We start from the raw sequence: 16,585 nt of genomic DNA, 5'->3' as shown, positions 1-16,585 counted from the left end.
TTTGGTACACGTGTATTGCGTGTGTATATATACATATATATCTGTTATATATTATGATATTCATTTTATGATATTCATTTTATGATATTCATTTTAATTTTGATTTTAATACCTATTTCAGATGATTTTTTTTTTATTATTGAACACTCTCAAGCTGTCTGTACATGACATGTTTCAGGTGCAATTTTCAGTTTTCCATCTTATACACACCAACCAAACACCTATACTGTATAGATATACTGTTACTATTTGTCCGTGCTTTACACCATAACGATCCTGAAGCGTCTCTTCAAGCTACAAGTCATTTTGTTTTCAAAGTGCATCTGAGCCCACAGCAGTAAGGTGGTAGAACACACCACACAACTTGTTTAATGAGAAAGGATTAAAACATGGTTAACAGAGGTCTAAAAATGATTCTTTTGTATTGTACCAAATAAAAAAGATTGCCAGTAAGTACCAAGGCCTAAGATTCACAAATATTAGTCACAGATATTGACAGATCTGATGAGACAAAGCGAACGAGACGTGATCTTTTACTGAAGCTTTTGACTGTCCTTGCCCTTTTTAATTAGCACTGTCAAAAACAGTCAGGTGACATACGCATCTGGCCCATTTTGTCCATCATTTCATACTGATTGATTAAAAAACAAACAAAAAAATACCCAGATAGCTCGCCTAATAAAACGTGTACCATGACTTGAGGCTACGTCCTTATCGGAGAGGCCTGGATTGGATTACGACTTGTCTCCCACTCCTGTGTCGATCCTGTCTAACTTCAGCTGTCACTATCTGAATCAAGCAGAAATCCTGAATAAAAAATTAATTGTCAAAAATCTTTACATAGAAAATTCTTAGTTAATTAACTTTTGTTACAAGAACGGTCAAAGCTGAACCTTAATGGATGTGATACGAATTTGAAAGGTGTGAATTATCAGTGTGAATTGTCTGACAGATGTAAGAAATAGAACATTTTACCTCGGTCGGTCAAAAGGAATAAAATCAGGATTTTGAATGGACAGAAGGTGCCAGTTTTTCTGTGGGCTGAAACTTCAGTTTTCCTGTGTCTCCTCCATAATCTAGAAAGCTGCATTTGGGCCCATAGTGTTAGAGTCTTGCAGCATCTGCTAATGCATCTTTCTGTCTCACACTGGCAGTGCCACTGTCACATCCACGACAGCAGAAACACATTTGAATAAACATGCACAGGCCTGCATACACATCCACCTGTGTGCACACAGAACACACACATGAAATGTATGCGCGCCTGAAACACATCCACAGAGCATGCTGGGATTTGCCCGTGACAAACAACCGTGGTGTGAAGTGTGAAGTGTGTATCTGTCACGTCAGTGTACTGTCAGTGTGTGAGGTTGCAGTGAATGAAGAATAGAGATGGAGCACCGACATCACACGGTGGTCCAGGCGGACTTCGCCAAAAACGCCTGTCCCCAAATTACCAACTCCGTCTCCCAGCATCCCCGTCAGCCCAGCATCTCACTGCAGCTCAGCTCTCTCCCAGCAGTCGGCAGAGCCTCCAAAAATGAACCGCACAGCTAAATCCAGTCTTACTCGGCGACACACACACACACACACATATGCAGGCCTCATACAACAGGCGCTGAAAAGATTTTATCAATTATTTTTATTATTCTATATCTCTGGAGCAAAAGAAAAATCAAAAATTAAATGAAGAGATCATACTGGACGTGACAGTAGAGCTAATAAGAAACTAATAACAAAAACTAAATAATGTTTAAAAAAAAAACAACATTCAAGCTCTATTCGTACAATTTGCAGCCTGATTATCATTCTGCGTAACATCCGTTTTTTCAATTAGCCTCCTATTCACGGTGACAATATTGTGCTTAGGTTGCTGGTACTGCGGTAGCTGCTTGGGATGCAGCCCTCGACTGGGAGCTTTTAAAAACACTGCGCTCTTGTCATGTAATGGAATGTACTGTTGACAAATGGTCCGGCACACTGGTGTTTTTACACCATTCTAAAATCACGGTTTTCAATGCCTTGGATTTAAATCCCCAGCTTTCCTCTGTAGTTTCACAGTGAATAGATGAATAATTGTTTCTGTCCTGTTTTTGTTGGGTATGCCCCTAAACAGCGTACGTACATGTAAGACGGATCTACAGTTTATGATTGTTATTGTATTGACTTGATATGTTGATGATTAAGATTTTAAGATAAATTTATTTTTGATTTGATATCTTTAAATGCTTTTGTAACAGTTTATTTTACTTTTCTGATTTGTATAGTTTATAGCAACATAATATTCTTAGGTCTTTATGGTGCATGATGGAAACCTTCTTGGTTCATCCTGAATGTAAATCTATCATCGATGTTACTGACATCACGGACCTTATTTATCAGACTGGACTTTAACGGAATCCGCGCTGTAGGATTACTGTTTTTTATTCTGTTCAGCTTTGTTTATTTTTTTTGTCGTGAACTAAAGGCATTTCACTAAAAACTCTAAAGTTAACAAGGGATGTGTACTGATACCAGTCAGGTCCATAGAGTAAAATGGTTAGTTGTAGCCCTGCATTGACTGAAGTGTCAGTAATGGTCAATATTTTGGAAGAAAAATAAACACTTTACTTCCTAATTCCGACTTCTCAATTCTGACAGTTCTCTGCTTTTCTTTGTCTTCTGTGGTGGTAAATTGAATATGTTTAGTTTTTGGTTGCATCATCAGATAAAAAGGAATGCTGATTGACATTGTACACACTATCCTCTGTCTTCTGATTAATTCATTATTTAAGATAAATAATTGTTATTTTCAGCCTTACCCAATGTGGCAACATGCAGCCAGTGTTTGAACATCCGTTTCATTACAGCCATGTCTAAGCACCTTTTTGGAAAACCAACTTTAAATCAAATTTAAACATCGAAAACATGGAAAAAGAAATTGTGGTCAGACCCAAAAATTATTCATATTCATGTTATTATTATTATTCATAATAACAAGGTCTTAGCACCTTTTTTTCTCTGTAAATCAATGTCAGGAAGTTTTGTAAAATCACAAGTGTCCGAAACACAACGGGCTCTATCTTATGCTCAGCTCACAGCACAGCGCAAGTGTCATAGCTGGTTTCAGACTGACACAGTTATCATCTTCACACCCAGTGCCCACTTTGTGAAAATAGCAAATGTACTTGCGCCCACCTGTTCTCCCCTGAGCGTTTTGGATTTAAAATGAGGTGAGGTCAGGGCCACTGATGGAGGATTGCTATCTCAAGGCAGCAGGAAGTGACAGCACCACAGACCAACATGAAGCTGGTGTAAAGTCAAAGGTGCAGTCTGTTTCCTGATATTTAAAGGACTCATAAGATGCTTCAACACAGATGGGTTCACACCGCCCATACACTCTAATTTTGTAATTAGAGAGGCTGCTTTCAGTTATTTTAAACATTTGCATGCACATGGTAATGTCAATGTAACAAATATTTAAGCTGGAAAACTAAAACCTGAAGTTAAACTCTCCATCAGACATGATTAAACTTTTCTGAAATACACGTTTAGACAGGGTCTCAGGGTTTATCAGAACAGCTGCTTTACGCCAAACCACTGTACTTTGTGAATCATGATGGTGTGTGTGACCTTTCGATATGTAGAAGAACACAGAACATTAACACGATGCGCGTGTTAATGTAGAGACACACATATTGCTTCTGTTGCTGGCAGATTGCTGCAGGGAATATCATTACGTATTTCACCCTCTCATCCCGTCATTGATAAGGATGATTATGACTCATCCCATCTGATCCACGGACTATAGAATGTCTAAAATGGGATCAATGTTTTCAAATTCTTTCTTCTTTCCTCTGCCTCAAACTCCAAAAGATCCACTTTACAACAATACAAAACAAATCAAAATAACCAGAACTTTATCATTTTTAACACGCTGAAAATACATTAGGTTTTGACGTAACTACTAACTAACTCAAACTACTGTATGTCGGTCAGCTGATCTTTTTTACCACTTCTGTGAATTCCCATCTATACCACGTCATAATGTCAGGTCTGCTTCGTTATGTCCCTCTCAGGTGCTGAGAAGCTGCAGAGAAGAAGAAGAAGAAGGAGAAGAAGAAGAAGAAGAAGAAGAAGAAGAAGAAGAAGAAGAAGAAGAAGAAGAAGAAGAAGAAGAAGAAGAGGGAGGAAGTGATGTTCTTTCCTCAGGTCACTGTGACTGTCAGCTCAGTGAGGATTTGAGTCTGTCGGGACGCCTCTTCTCACGCCAGAACCATTTATCCCACTATTCTAAAGCAAAAAAACAACAAGCAACCTAACTTCCTGACCTGACACCTCGCGCTGCTCCAGTCATCTACTTCCGTACAGAGTGTCATGGCCTTCACCCTGTCAGAGATAATGGCTGCTAGGAGGCAGCAGTCGCAGGCTCAGTCACACTCTCAGCGAGGCAGCAGGGCGGCGGTGGAGGTGGACGAGTACAGCACGAACCCCACTCAGGCCTTTACCTTCTACAACATCAACCAGGGACGCTTCCAGCCACCACATGTCCACATGTGAGTAAACAGAAGAAAACACACATATAAACATATATAGGATGTTACATTTTCTTTTCCTCTTTTTTCATACACATGATGCTTTTTTCATTATTTATGACATTAAATGTTGAATTAGTTCACGCTTAAATACATGTTTTGCGGATTTCCTAAAGAGATATGACAAAAATGACATCTATCTCATGTCTGTAAAGTACAGAGCTGGAGTCAGTACATGGTTAGCCTAGCTCAGTGCAAAGACTCAGGGAAACAGCTAGCCTGGCTTTGTCTAAAGTTAGAAAATTCACACCTACCATTACTGTACATCTAAATCTCACAAACACATTGTACCTAATTTATCTAATCTGCACACAAGCAGACTTTTAAAAAAATGTGGGTAGCTGCATGTTGGAGCTGTTACATAAGAAACAGTTTATTCATCTGCCCAGTACATCTCTGTCAGTACTGCTTTTTTTCTTCTTCAGATTTTGGTTTTGGTCTCTACAGGCACTACCTAACACCATAAGGATAAGTCAGCTTTACAGGTGTTTCTAGGTGAATATTTAAACTTTGGAGAGAGCCGGGGTCTCTGTTTCCCCTGTTTGCTATCTTTATGCTAAGCTTACCCTAACCATCTTCCGATTCCAATAAACACACAGATATGAGATTAGTATCAATCATCTCAAAATGATGGAACTATTCCTTTATACCAACTACAAGGAACTTTTAATTGGTTATAAAACAGTCTTTAGTACTAATGCCTCTACATGACACAGTCAAAGAGAAGATGAGAGATTGCGACTTATTCGGGTTGGATGAGTAAAAAAAAAAAAAAAAGAAATCACTTTTAACTTCAAACCTGTTTCTAAATGTGGAGTCTTACAGTCTGAGGAAGTCTGGTAGTCTGGTGGTTCGGCACTACTACTACTACTGCCAACACCAACACATCATGCAAGAAATGCTTAACTGACACAGACTTAAGTTAGAGGCAGGCCTTGACATTTAATTTTCTTGTGTTAAATTTGATTATCTGTTAATGTTTCTGGTTTGGTCTTGTTTTAATTTGCAGTGGCTGCTATTTTCAGTTTTTCTGCAAACTCAACAGATCCTCTGTGGTTACCTGCTGTTTTGATAAATTCAGCATATTGTGTATTTCCTCAGCACTAATTCTATAATTTCAAGAAGAGTCACATCATACTCTCCACTCTGCTGCTTCAAGTATATAGGAAATACTGTGCTCAATCATTAATACATTGGAACTGCTTCTACTTTACTTTTCTTCCAATTAGTGTTCAGCCACTTTTGACTTAACACTCGCTAGGGGGATGGGCAATGCCCTTTGAGCCACTGGAAGGCTTTTAATGTAAAGATGGCCCTCAGAGTTAAATTGCTATAATATGAGCAGGTATGTGAATCAAAGTAAAGTTTCTAGTAATATTGTTGGAACAAAGTAGAGGATTCTGGCATAACCTAACCTACACCCAAGGTGCATGGGGAAGGGAAAAAAGTTGACCAAAATGCTAGAAAACCATAAGGAAGTGTCCAAAGAAAATGGCTTAACATGGAATAAATGTTGACAATGCACTGTATGTTTTTACAAACCACAGATATGTTGAAACTTTTCTTCATGTTGCAACTTAATATTTCTCTAGGTTGTGACTGTGCCACACTAATGGTCTTGTTAGATTTAGGCAGCAAACCACTTGGTTGTAGGGGTGCCATGAATCTCAATGTAATACTGAACCTTACGCTACGTTAACCACGTGACAACACACACTTATAGTGTGGTTCATGAATTTGAGTTTTTTTCCTTCTTGGCTCTGTGAGTGTATGTCTGCTTCCTGTAATGAGAGCGGGTTGGTGTGTAACTGGAAAGACCCTCCCTGTGAGTAAATGGTCAATCACTGCTAGTCTGCATGGTACGTAATTACATTGAAGGTGGCGCTGAGTTTGTTAGAATCACCGTGAACATGGTGGATAGCATGGCGAGTGCAGTGGAGAGGCAACAGTTTGAAGAAGCACAGGCTTCCTTCAAAATTTCAGCGTATTTTCGTTTTTACTTTTATTTTAAATTGTTTTTCTTTTATTATACCAGTAGTAAAGGTCAAGAGGCACTTTTCACATTTAATTTTTATATAGGTTTATTTATTTATTTACATTATGACACTGGGAATGTAAAATGGTTTTTGGTGTTGTTAATAAGCAAAACTAAGAGAGAATCTTGGATTATAATATTGTTAATTTTTCTCGTCCTCACACAAAAATTGGAATTGAAACATTTTCATGAACTTTAATTAGTTCGTGACTCACACTTACCGGTTGTCCTACATGCATGTGTATATTCTTTCCAACTTCCCCTCGCCTTTTTCTCTCTCTTGTGGTGGGGTGAAGAGGAGGAGGAGGAGGCAGTGCTGGGTGTTATCGTACCTGGAGGAGAGCTCACTAAAGTGGGCCACAGTTATTCACCAGCTCCCCTCTTCCCCCTGGAGACCTCATGAATCTGCACACTCTCTGAAAATCCCGCAGGACTATCCTTTTCTATATCTGCACTTTATTCTTTTTGTATCTCTGCACATTTCTCTTTCTGTCTTTCTCAGCGCCGCACTTTTATTGTGGCCTCTCGCTCTCGCTATGTCTCTTGTCTCCTCCTCTGATTCAGTCTGTGGGGATGATTCAAACCTCTTTCATTGTCAGGATCTCACCACAGAGACTTTGCATACAGCACTGGTTCTCTTTCTTGTGTTTTTCTTAACAGCACCAACAGCAGCAGTGACCTCTTTTCCCTTCCTCTCTCATTAAACTTTCCTTAACTTTCTTATCTTTTGTTCTTCAGGGTGGACCCAATGCCCCACGACACCCCCAAGCCACCAGGCTACACCCGCTTTGTGTGCATCTCGGACACTCACTCCCGAACCGACGCCATCCAGATGCCATATGGGGACGTGTTCATTCATGCTGGAGACTTCACTGAGCTTGGACTGCCCTCCGAGGTCAAGAAGTTCAACGACTGGCTAGGTAAGCATGAAAGTTGTTGCTCTGCATCCAGAGCAGGACAGGGGCCTATTTTCTGTAACTGGGTCCCTGTGTCACACTCCATTAATAAGACCGGGGTCAATGACAGGCTAAATTTACTCACTCCGGGTGCTATGATAAAAGATTTGAGGAAAACTTTTTACAGGGATGGATTGTTTAAATTCTCGGAATCTCAGGGTTACAATAGGCTATCATTCATTAATATGTTTTCATTATTTAAAGAGGTTTTACACATTTAGCAAATAGACTATGAATTAAAAACCTACTTTTGCTTTTCTGTTGATCCCTTTCCCAAGTGTATCATACATTTTTAAATTGATTTCCTCGCATACTGACAAAGAATAGAAAAGTCCTTTCTTCCTTTTTGGTGAGTTCAAGGAGGCTCTGATACATCAGAGTTTTGGAACTGACTTGTGCACAGCAATTTTATAAGAGTAAGAAGCAGCAAGATTTCAGTTTGCTTATTGTTTGTCTTCTGTGTTCAATTTTCTGACAACAGAGCTCATGAATGCAGCGCTTTGTGGCCACTGATTCTCAGGTCCTTGAGGAGTTCCTTGAACATACCACAAAGGAAAGATTTAAAACAGTTTTCTGCTCAGAACCACACTTCCACACAATGAAAACTTTGACAAAACAGTTAACTTGAATGTCCATTGTGATGGACAGCAAGTCTCTGCAAGTTTATTTCCATAGCGTGTCGACATGAATGGAAACCAAAGGCCGACTTTGAGCAAAGAAAAAAAAAACAACCATTGAGACTGATGCTGTGCTTTGTGAAACAAACTAAAGTGATTTAAAGATGGCGTATATGTGATTATTGTTAAACTTGCAAACCCATAGTATGGTCCTCTGAGTGTGATGTGGTGCGGCATGGTTTGGTGGAGTCTGGTTTGTGTTACACTCACTCTCAGCTCTAACAGAGACTGCAGCCATGTCCCAGTTGATATCTGTGTAGTTTAACACTGACAGCCTGCTCATCAGTGGAAACAGCAGGAACAAATCACTGGGACAAACCAGGTGAAAAAAGTTCCTTCTTCGGGTTTTCAAAGGCCATACAGATGGAGTAGATGATCCTCAGACAATCGAGAATTTACATTTGATTATTTATCATGAAGATTTTCGTTATATCAAACCAATTTTGGACACTGTTTGTAGATAGAAATTCCAGCATAGGCTATTTGATGTATTTACATATCCTAAAAGTCTCTCCAGACATTTCTCTTTGTCAAGGCCAGTTTATGCAAAATAAGCATGTCTGCAAGGTCAGCGTGGTGTCAATGTCACCATCAGTTCATGTCCATGAAGGTCTGTTGCGTCCCCTGTGACGTGTGATGTCTGCACTGTGACTTAACACACTACAAGCACACCAACAAATCATGTGCCTCAAAAGCAAACTGGACTTCATGCACTGCATGTCTGCACTATTGTAAACTCAGAGTTCGCAGTTCTGTTGTATTCAGGTGCCCGTGCATGTTAGATATCTATGTATACATAATCTGTCATCCCTGGAACATCATGATTAGTTACACTGACCACTGACATGTTTTTTAATGTCTCTGCTTTGTGACTCATGGACAAAGACTAGAAATGAACACGGGCTAGCAGAAGTATTTGTGTTGCCTAAATGATAAATGGTAAATAGCATTTACATAGCACATTTCTAGTATACCTACTTCTCATTGCACTTAACAACACCCCTATGTCAGAGGCTGACATGCAAGGTGCCTCCTCATCAGGAACATTAAAGCACTTCCTAACAAAAGCGTCCAACAATTCTGTGCCAAGCCGTTCACACACACACTGATGGGACAGTACCACCAGGAGCATTTTACCTATCTTGTCCAAGGGAACTTCAGTGTGCAGCCAGGGGACCAACCCACAACCCCTTTATTGCCTAAACCTAATCAAACAGCATCAAAAACCAAAAATGAGACAGAAAACAAGTGCACAAGTGAACAAAAATTTGGTCTAGATGGGAGACAAACCATTGTCTATCCAATTCGGCGTCAACAGTTGTCTAGATGCGAACTTTGGCGCTTTTTGTTCCGTTGCAATGATGGTCCTGGAACAGTGATGTTCTGGGAGAAACACCAACCAGGTGATAACAGATAACAGACATGTGCGTGTAATTTCACTCACAATGCAGAAAGCAAGAAACCATGCACGTGTTACTTTCCTTGCTCAATTGTAAGGATGAGTCAGCTTATATGCCTTTTGATATCTCAAATGTCATGGCAACAAGTCATTGCCAGATCCATAAAGACAGTCAGATGCAATTGAAGATAAGTATATTGAATCACTTGATGTGACATAAATTAACATTAAAGAGTGGCATATCAGACATTTTGGTCACATTAACATGATTCTGGTTTATTTCTACAACTATAAAAAGCAAGGCACTTAGTTCTGCAAATTAATTCTCATAGTTCATTTGAGCCATTTCCTTTTTTTAAGCAGAATTGGAAGAGCTTTACTGAGCCCAGTCTTGTCTTCTTTGAGTTTTTGCATCGCTAGCCTCCGCTGGAAGCATCTTATCTCATACTGAGTTTGGAGCAAGTGTAAGTCTTATCATTGCTGCGTGATAGCTGTGGAAAACCAGAATGAAGCGACCTCGTAAGAAGCAACAGAAAAACTGTTGAATTGGTGAATCTACAACAGTCAGAGCGAGCCGAGAGGCCCTGCTATCATCGCCATCGTCGTCATTGTCGCTGCCGTCACGAACACCGGCGCAAACCTCGCCGGGAACGGCAGATGCCTTGTTTGCGGGTGCAAGGGCCTTTGTGTGTTTGTTTCTCTGAGGGGAGAGGAAAGGGGGGGAGATAAGGAGAGAACTTGTTGTCCTTCCCCTCCTCACTCACTCACACACACACACACACACACGCGCGCGCAAGCTGCAGGGAGCGTGCACTGCAAATCCGCTAGCCCGCACTCCAGCGGCGAGAGAGGCAACGGGAGAGACGGGAAAGAAAAGATAAACCGAGCCAAGCGCGCCTGCTGCCGCCTCAGAAGTCTCTCTCTCCTCTCTCCATCCCTTCCTCCTATCCTCCCGTTATTTCCCTCTCCCCTGCAATTCTGCCATCTCTTCCTTTTCCTCTTGTATAAATATTTATAATGTGGTTATTCCTATTCTTTTCTCTCTCTTTCATTCCCTCCTGCTCCACATCTCTGTCACACACACACTGTCTTATTCAGTAGATGAATGTAACTCCTGCTGTTCAGTGTGTGCTGAGCAGATTTTCAGGGAGATCAGGTTTAATGTATTCATTTCGGCGGAGTCTGTACAAACTAAGCCTCGGTCAGGTAACTTTATCTGCTCCCAAACTTTTTACTCTTTTATCTTTCCTGTGGTGGAGTCGCATCTTAAGTTTTTGTTTGTTTCGCATTTTGTCTATTTTATGTCTCTTTATCTTTCTTCCTCCTTCAAACTCATTCCTCTACCTCCATCACCTCCTTCGTTCAGTGATTTTCCATTTTCCCCTCTCTTTTTTTCCCCACATTCTCCAAACCTCTATCCAATTTCAGCCTTTCTCTCGCTTCCTCTTGCATGGTGGCAGCTCTCTGAGATTCTTCTCTCAGCTCTTATTTTTAGCAGGAAGTCAGTCAGCTCTCGGGGGCCGCTGGCAGCCGCTCAAGGCTTTGTCAGGGCTGGTGAGCGCCGCAGGAGAGGGGGGAGAGGCGAAGAGGAGAGAGGAAAAGAGGAGAGGAAAATTCATGCAAAAGGACGAGGAAGGAATTGGAAAATGAGAAGATGGCAAAGAAAGAGGAGGTGGAGGTTTAAAGGGACTCAAGAGTAGAGGAGAGGCGGATGGAGGAAGTCCGCGCTTCTCCCCAGACGAAGGCTGCCTTACCTGGGTAAACTCACAGCTCACAGCCCTGGAGACTGATGCCAAACTTCTGCACTCTGTTGTCATGGTGATCCATGCAGGTCCAGCTGTCAGTCACTGTATGAGGGCTGTGTGTGTGCGTGTGCGTGTGTGTGTGTGTGTGTGTGTGTGTGTGTGTGTGTGTGCGCACGCGCGAGTGTGTGTACATGTCTATTTGGCACACATATTTCGTGGTAGTCCCTTTATACTTAATTCTTAATTGTGTAGTAGCCGAGAGATTTTGTCATTTTAAATATATGATATCTAACATACTAGACCTTTGTTATAGACTTTGTTGAGTTGTGAATTTACCTAATCTCAAATTAATGTTTAAGAACCAGGGAAATCCACAGACTATTAAAAGTAATGGCGTGTTTCAGTTGGTCCCCATGTCTCCTGAGGAAGCAAAAGAGAGACTCCTACAAATTTGTACGTAAATGGCTGGGTGTCCTCCAGCATTCAGCTCGGTCAATCTGTATAGCCAGACTGATACGCTCTGCTTACCAGTGTCATCAGTGGTGGGGGAATTCAACGCCACTAAATTAAGCACGATACTGTCAGAGAATGAGAAAGTCAGACATGTTGACAAGACCATCAAGTATGGCAGAGAGTGGAAGCCCCAGGAAGCACTGAGGGATGCTGAAACTTACTGGACGCATCAGGAGATTGTAGAGGTGGTTTGCCAAGGACAGTAAGGCCTTGGTAATTACAACGCCAAGAGATGGAGCAAAGCCAGTGCTAAAGGCAGGAGAGAACTGGTGGTGTAGAGAGTCTGAGAGGCAGCAGAAGTGGACAGAAGCATAAAAGCGGTTGGGCTTGCTAGCCAGGGGCATTGGATGCATTGGGACCAGGCGCTTGGGTGATTACTCTCCTGGAAGGAACTTTGGGCCCCCCGACCAAGCCAAGTTGTCCTTCCTTGTGAGTGATATGGCTGACCTCTTGCCAATCCCAAACAATCTAAAGATTTAGAGCAAAGAAGGAGACCCGTCATGCAAACAGTGCGGAACTGTGCAATGTTGGAGGCGTACAATTCCGATGGAATTGGTCAGTTGGAACCGGTTCTCGATTCCCACCCCTAGTTCTCTCCTAAGGAGAATACTCTTAAAACTAGGGATATTCCGATCAGGTTTTTTTTTTTTTACCCCAACGTGTTCACTATCTCCTCAGTTGGCTGTGTTACATGCTCTGCTGTATGAGACCACGAAACTGATGCGCATACCAGCGCTGTGACTCGAAAGTGGAAGAAATGTAATGTAATGCAGAGATGATAGGGCATACCGGGGATTCAAAAACTCCAGGTGACAAAGAAAACCCTGATATTCTTTGAGTGTTTGTTTTTTATTTGCCATATCAAATGTGTACTATTAAATGCAGCTCTTTTGTTAACACCCCCCCCGTCATATTGCAGATGCGACATGTCGCCGTTGGACTACTTTCGCTTTCCAATTTAAGTTATTTCCACACTGCAGACATATAATCCAGAGGTCTGCCAGAGTAACGTTATGCACGCACCTGCTTTCTGCCAAAAATTGTGCTCTGACGTTAAAAAAAATAATAATAAAATCGTACATACATATACATACATAGAATAAGCAATAAGCATACACACACACACACACACACACACACACACACACACACACACACATATATATATATATATATACGTACATACATACATACATACATACATTCATACATACATATATACATACATACATACATACATATATACATACATATATGTATTTAATATGATAATTAAATAATAATTATCAACATCAATCAATATAAAAAACATATTGTGATAACACTTTTGGCCATATTGCCCATCCCTAGAATGACTACATCCATTGTGGATTGGAACATTATTTGACATTATGTGTATAAACTCAGTTTGTGCCCCAGTTTAAAACACACTCTAATGACCTGCCTGACCATCCAGTTTGTTTGCTTTTTTTATCCACAGATTTAGACAAACAGTCACTAGTAGGACCAATGTAGTGTAATTTGTAATGTGCCTGTGATTTTCTGTCTGTTACCTGTTTGACAGACACCTGTGCATGATGAACATGCTGCAGTCTGTATTTATACTGTTCACTGTGTCTGCTCAGAGGCACAGGAACCATTTCAATTTGCAGAATGGGTTTATATATGTGGCCAGGCAAGGATGATTGCCAAAGGACAAAAAAGCAGGAAAATATATGGCTCCAGTAGGTCTCTCTTTACATTTATTTTGTTCCGTCGTCAGCTTCAGCTAAGAAAGCAATAGTTTGCCCCACACCTCCAAAATTCTTAGAAGACAGTGTTTCCCCTAGATTGTTTTGGTTACCTAGCAACGCTAGGGGGGTCTGCCCCCCCTCCCCAAGACAATTTTGAAAAATAACCCTTTAAATGGTGACTACTACATTGTCAGAATTTCAGAATCAGAATCAGAATCTAAGACATGAGACAAAATAGTGTTGAAGCTGACATTGCTGCTTGAAAATATGTTAACCTCTTAAGCAATAGAGAACTTTTTTTTTTTACCATTATTTTCCTTATTATTATATATTTTCTATGGAAACAGAATCTGTTTCAGAAGTCAGTGGGCCACATGACATGGAAGAATTGAGTGCCGCACTTAACAAAGCCGACACATGATACACATGTCACTGCCCATGCGTTACTCTGACCACTTTTTTTAGTGACGAGTAATCTAACACATTAATATTTCCAAACCAGTGATCAGATTAAAGTTACTTGTTCAAGTCACTGTGTGTTACTATCATTTTTGTCATTTTCCTCAGTAAAAATATATGTTTTTGCTCTCATCTTGCATCTTGGGGAGTGTTGTCAGCGAGAGGACAGCTCAGGTGTAACACCACAGAGTGACACACAAACAATGGAGGGAGGAGAGAGATGCGCGTTTTCTAGCTGGAAAACAGTCATTATTTTGAGTTATAAAAAAACAAAACACAAATGCTTGATCAAGAGCCCGACCCAGCCGAGGATAGTACATTTTACACATTATACATTTTGTGAATCATATTAAGTGTTCAGTGATAGTCTGATTGCAAAATCATCATTTAAGAACCCAGAATGTGATTATGGTGTCTTTTGAACACTGGAAGCTACTTTTAGGATAATGTAATCTGTCATTTGTCTTCACTCTGGTATGAAACTCTAGTGATGTTTTGATGTATCAGATCAGTCTGATCACTTGCAGTCTCCAGTCAATGACTAAGGGCGCATAATGGCCAGTAAACAGATTTCTGTGAAGGCAGCTCTTGTGTGTCCTCGTTCATTGCTGCTGAGAGATCACTCTGTTCATCTCGCTAACAAATAACAAGTAAGGAAAATGGGACATACACCTATGGTGACAGAGTGTGACTTCAGGAAGTCACAGAATTAAAGGCGGCTTGACTGAAGGCAATTCAGGCACTTCGTAGGAAGTGTTTTCTGTGTTCTCAGTTCCCGTTGGCTTAGACTTTGGGTTTTGTAACGTTTTGTAACTGCACTATATAACACAATGAAGTAAAGGAAAAAAAACTAAAAAGTATAACAGGTCTCTTTTAAATGTGAAATGCTGATGTATTCGCTGTTCTCGATTGTCTTTGAGTTGGATTTACCAAAGGGCTTAGCTGGTGCGAGCACTCTTCAACTGTTGATCTGATTAGTTGAGCTTGTGTTGTGGAAACGACAGCTCGTGATCAATGGCGATAGACAGATGACTCGTCGAAACTCAGATCAAACTGAAATAAGCTGTACAACAACAACACAACTACTGTTGTGGTGAGGCTGAGTATAACAACCTGTGTTTAACTTCAAATAATGACATTAATACGTTGAAATATCTCACTGTTGACTTTGTTTTCACACTGGACATAACAGTGGTCTCCGGGGTAAAAGTCCCAACCATTTGTGCCTGACCTTCTCCCTATGGTCACACTTCATACAATGTCACCTGGCTTCCTCCTTTGCTAAAGTAATGATTGCTCGCCACCTCACAATAGACCCTTCTGATGAGAAACTTGAAAAACCAAATAGAGGGAAACTCAAATCACAGATAGTTGCCAGCTTGGTGGTCGAGCTGTGGCAATCTGTGCTGAAGAGTGGAGCTCGGGTAGGCAGGCTCGGAGAGTTAGCAGGGTGGATTGAGACGAGTGGCAGAGGTGTGTAGGCTGGAGGCTGGTGATGCTGGAGCTCAAGGAGGATGACCACACTGTAGAGGACGAGGAAAGACAAGGTTAGGTTTGTAGGGGACAAAACACAAGCATATACATTCTCTAGAGCATCAAAGGTCTAGCGTGTAGGTGAGACAAAACAATCTGGCAGTGAATGCAGAATAGCCAAGAGCATTTTTAAATTTCTTTTGCCTTTATTGATTGTGCTGCTGAACAGATGACAGGAAAAAGAGAGGGGGGAGTGACATGCAGCAAAGGGTGCCAGGCCAGGATTCGGGGCCACAGCAAGAACAAGGCCTCTGTACATGGGACTCTCCAACTGAGCTAAACAGTGCCCAGCTCAGAGCATTTAAGCTGGAGTTGATGAGATTTGCTTGCAGGTGTGTGAGACAGAAAACTCTAGCCCTCCAGGAAAGACACGCCCAGCCTCCACTGCACCTCTGAAAAACACATCAAGCACAGAAAATCCACCCAAAAACTCCAAATCATTACGGACACTAATGCCCCATTTCCTTTTCAATAATTGAAAACATGAATGTAAATCTTGGCCTGCTGAGAATGTATGTTATACCTGGATTTCAGTTGGTGGTCAGGAAAGATATAACGCTCTCCATTTTATCAAAAGGTGATTTTAGTTGTTATATGTTGTGATAGCAGTGTCTCCCACAGGATAAGATTTTAATTGTGGTGGTGGCTATCCACTGTGGGGTGCCATAGAGCATGCACACTCAAGACAACCGAGTCGTCCAAAATCAATATGTGGCGGCCAATGTTGACCTCCACAAATAAACTGTGGGAAACACTGGCTAGGGTTGATGCCCATGACTGAGTAAATGTGATGTTGCCTTGTACTGTAGGGGTCTGGAGTGTGTCACTGGTTTTTCACAGAGGTCTACAGAGTTTCTCTTGAAAAACATCCAACACTGCTATTGTGTTTAACAGTTATAGACCAGCTATTGGAATCAATTGATAGAATGGCGTAATCTTATTAAAATTACTGTTGAATAAG

General features: G+C 41.0%; 1 protein-coding gene across 1 annotated transcript in view; it reads left to right on the top strand.

Annotated features, from left to right (window-relative positions):
* The window catches only part of mpped1 (metallophosphoesterase domain containing 1), a 93,516-nt gene that overhangs the window by 2,964 nt on the left and 73,967 nt on the right, over positions 1-16,585 (top strand). The window contains exons 2-3 of the mRNA XM_037122415.1: positions 4,059-4,535; positions 7,348-7,529. Of these exons, the coding sequence (XP_036978310.1) occupies positions 4,357-4,535; positions 7,348-7,529 (361 nt within the window). The 5' untranslated portion in view covers positions 4,059-4,356. The remainder of the gene's footprint in view (positions 1-4,058; positions 4,536-7,347; positions 7,530-16,585) is intronic.

The sequence above is a fragment of the Acanthopagrus latus genome, chromosome 14, assembly GCF_904848185.1.
Source record: "Acanthopagrus latus isolate v.2019 chromosome 14, fAcaLat1.1, whole genome shotgun sequence".
NCBI classification, from domain to species: domain Eukaryota; kingdom Metazoa; phylum Chordata; class Actinopteri; order Spariformes; family Sparidae; genus Acanthopagrus; species Acanthopagrus latus.
The sequence above is the reverse complement of the archived record's forward strand: the minus strand, read 5'-3'. Positions and strand labels throughout refer to the sequence as shown.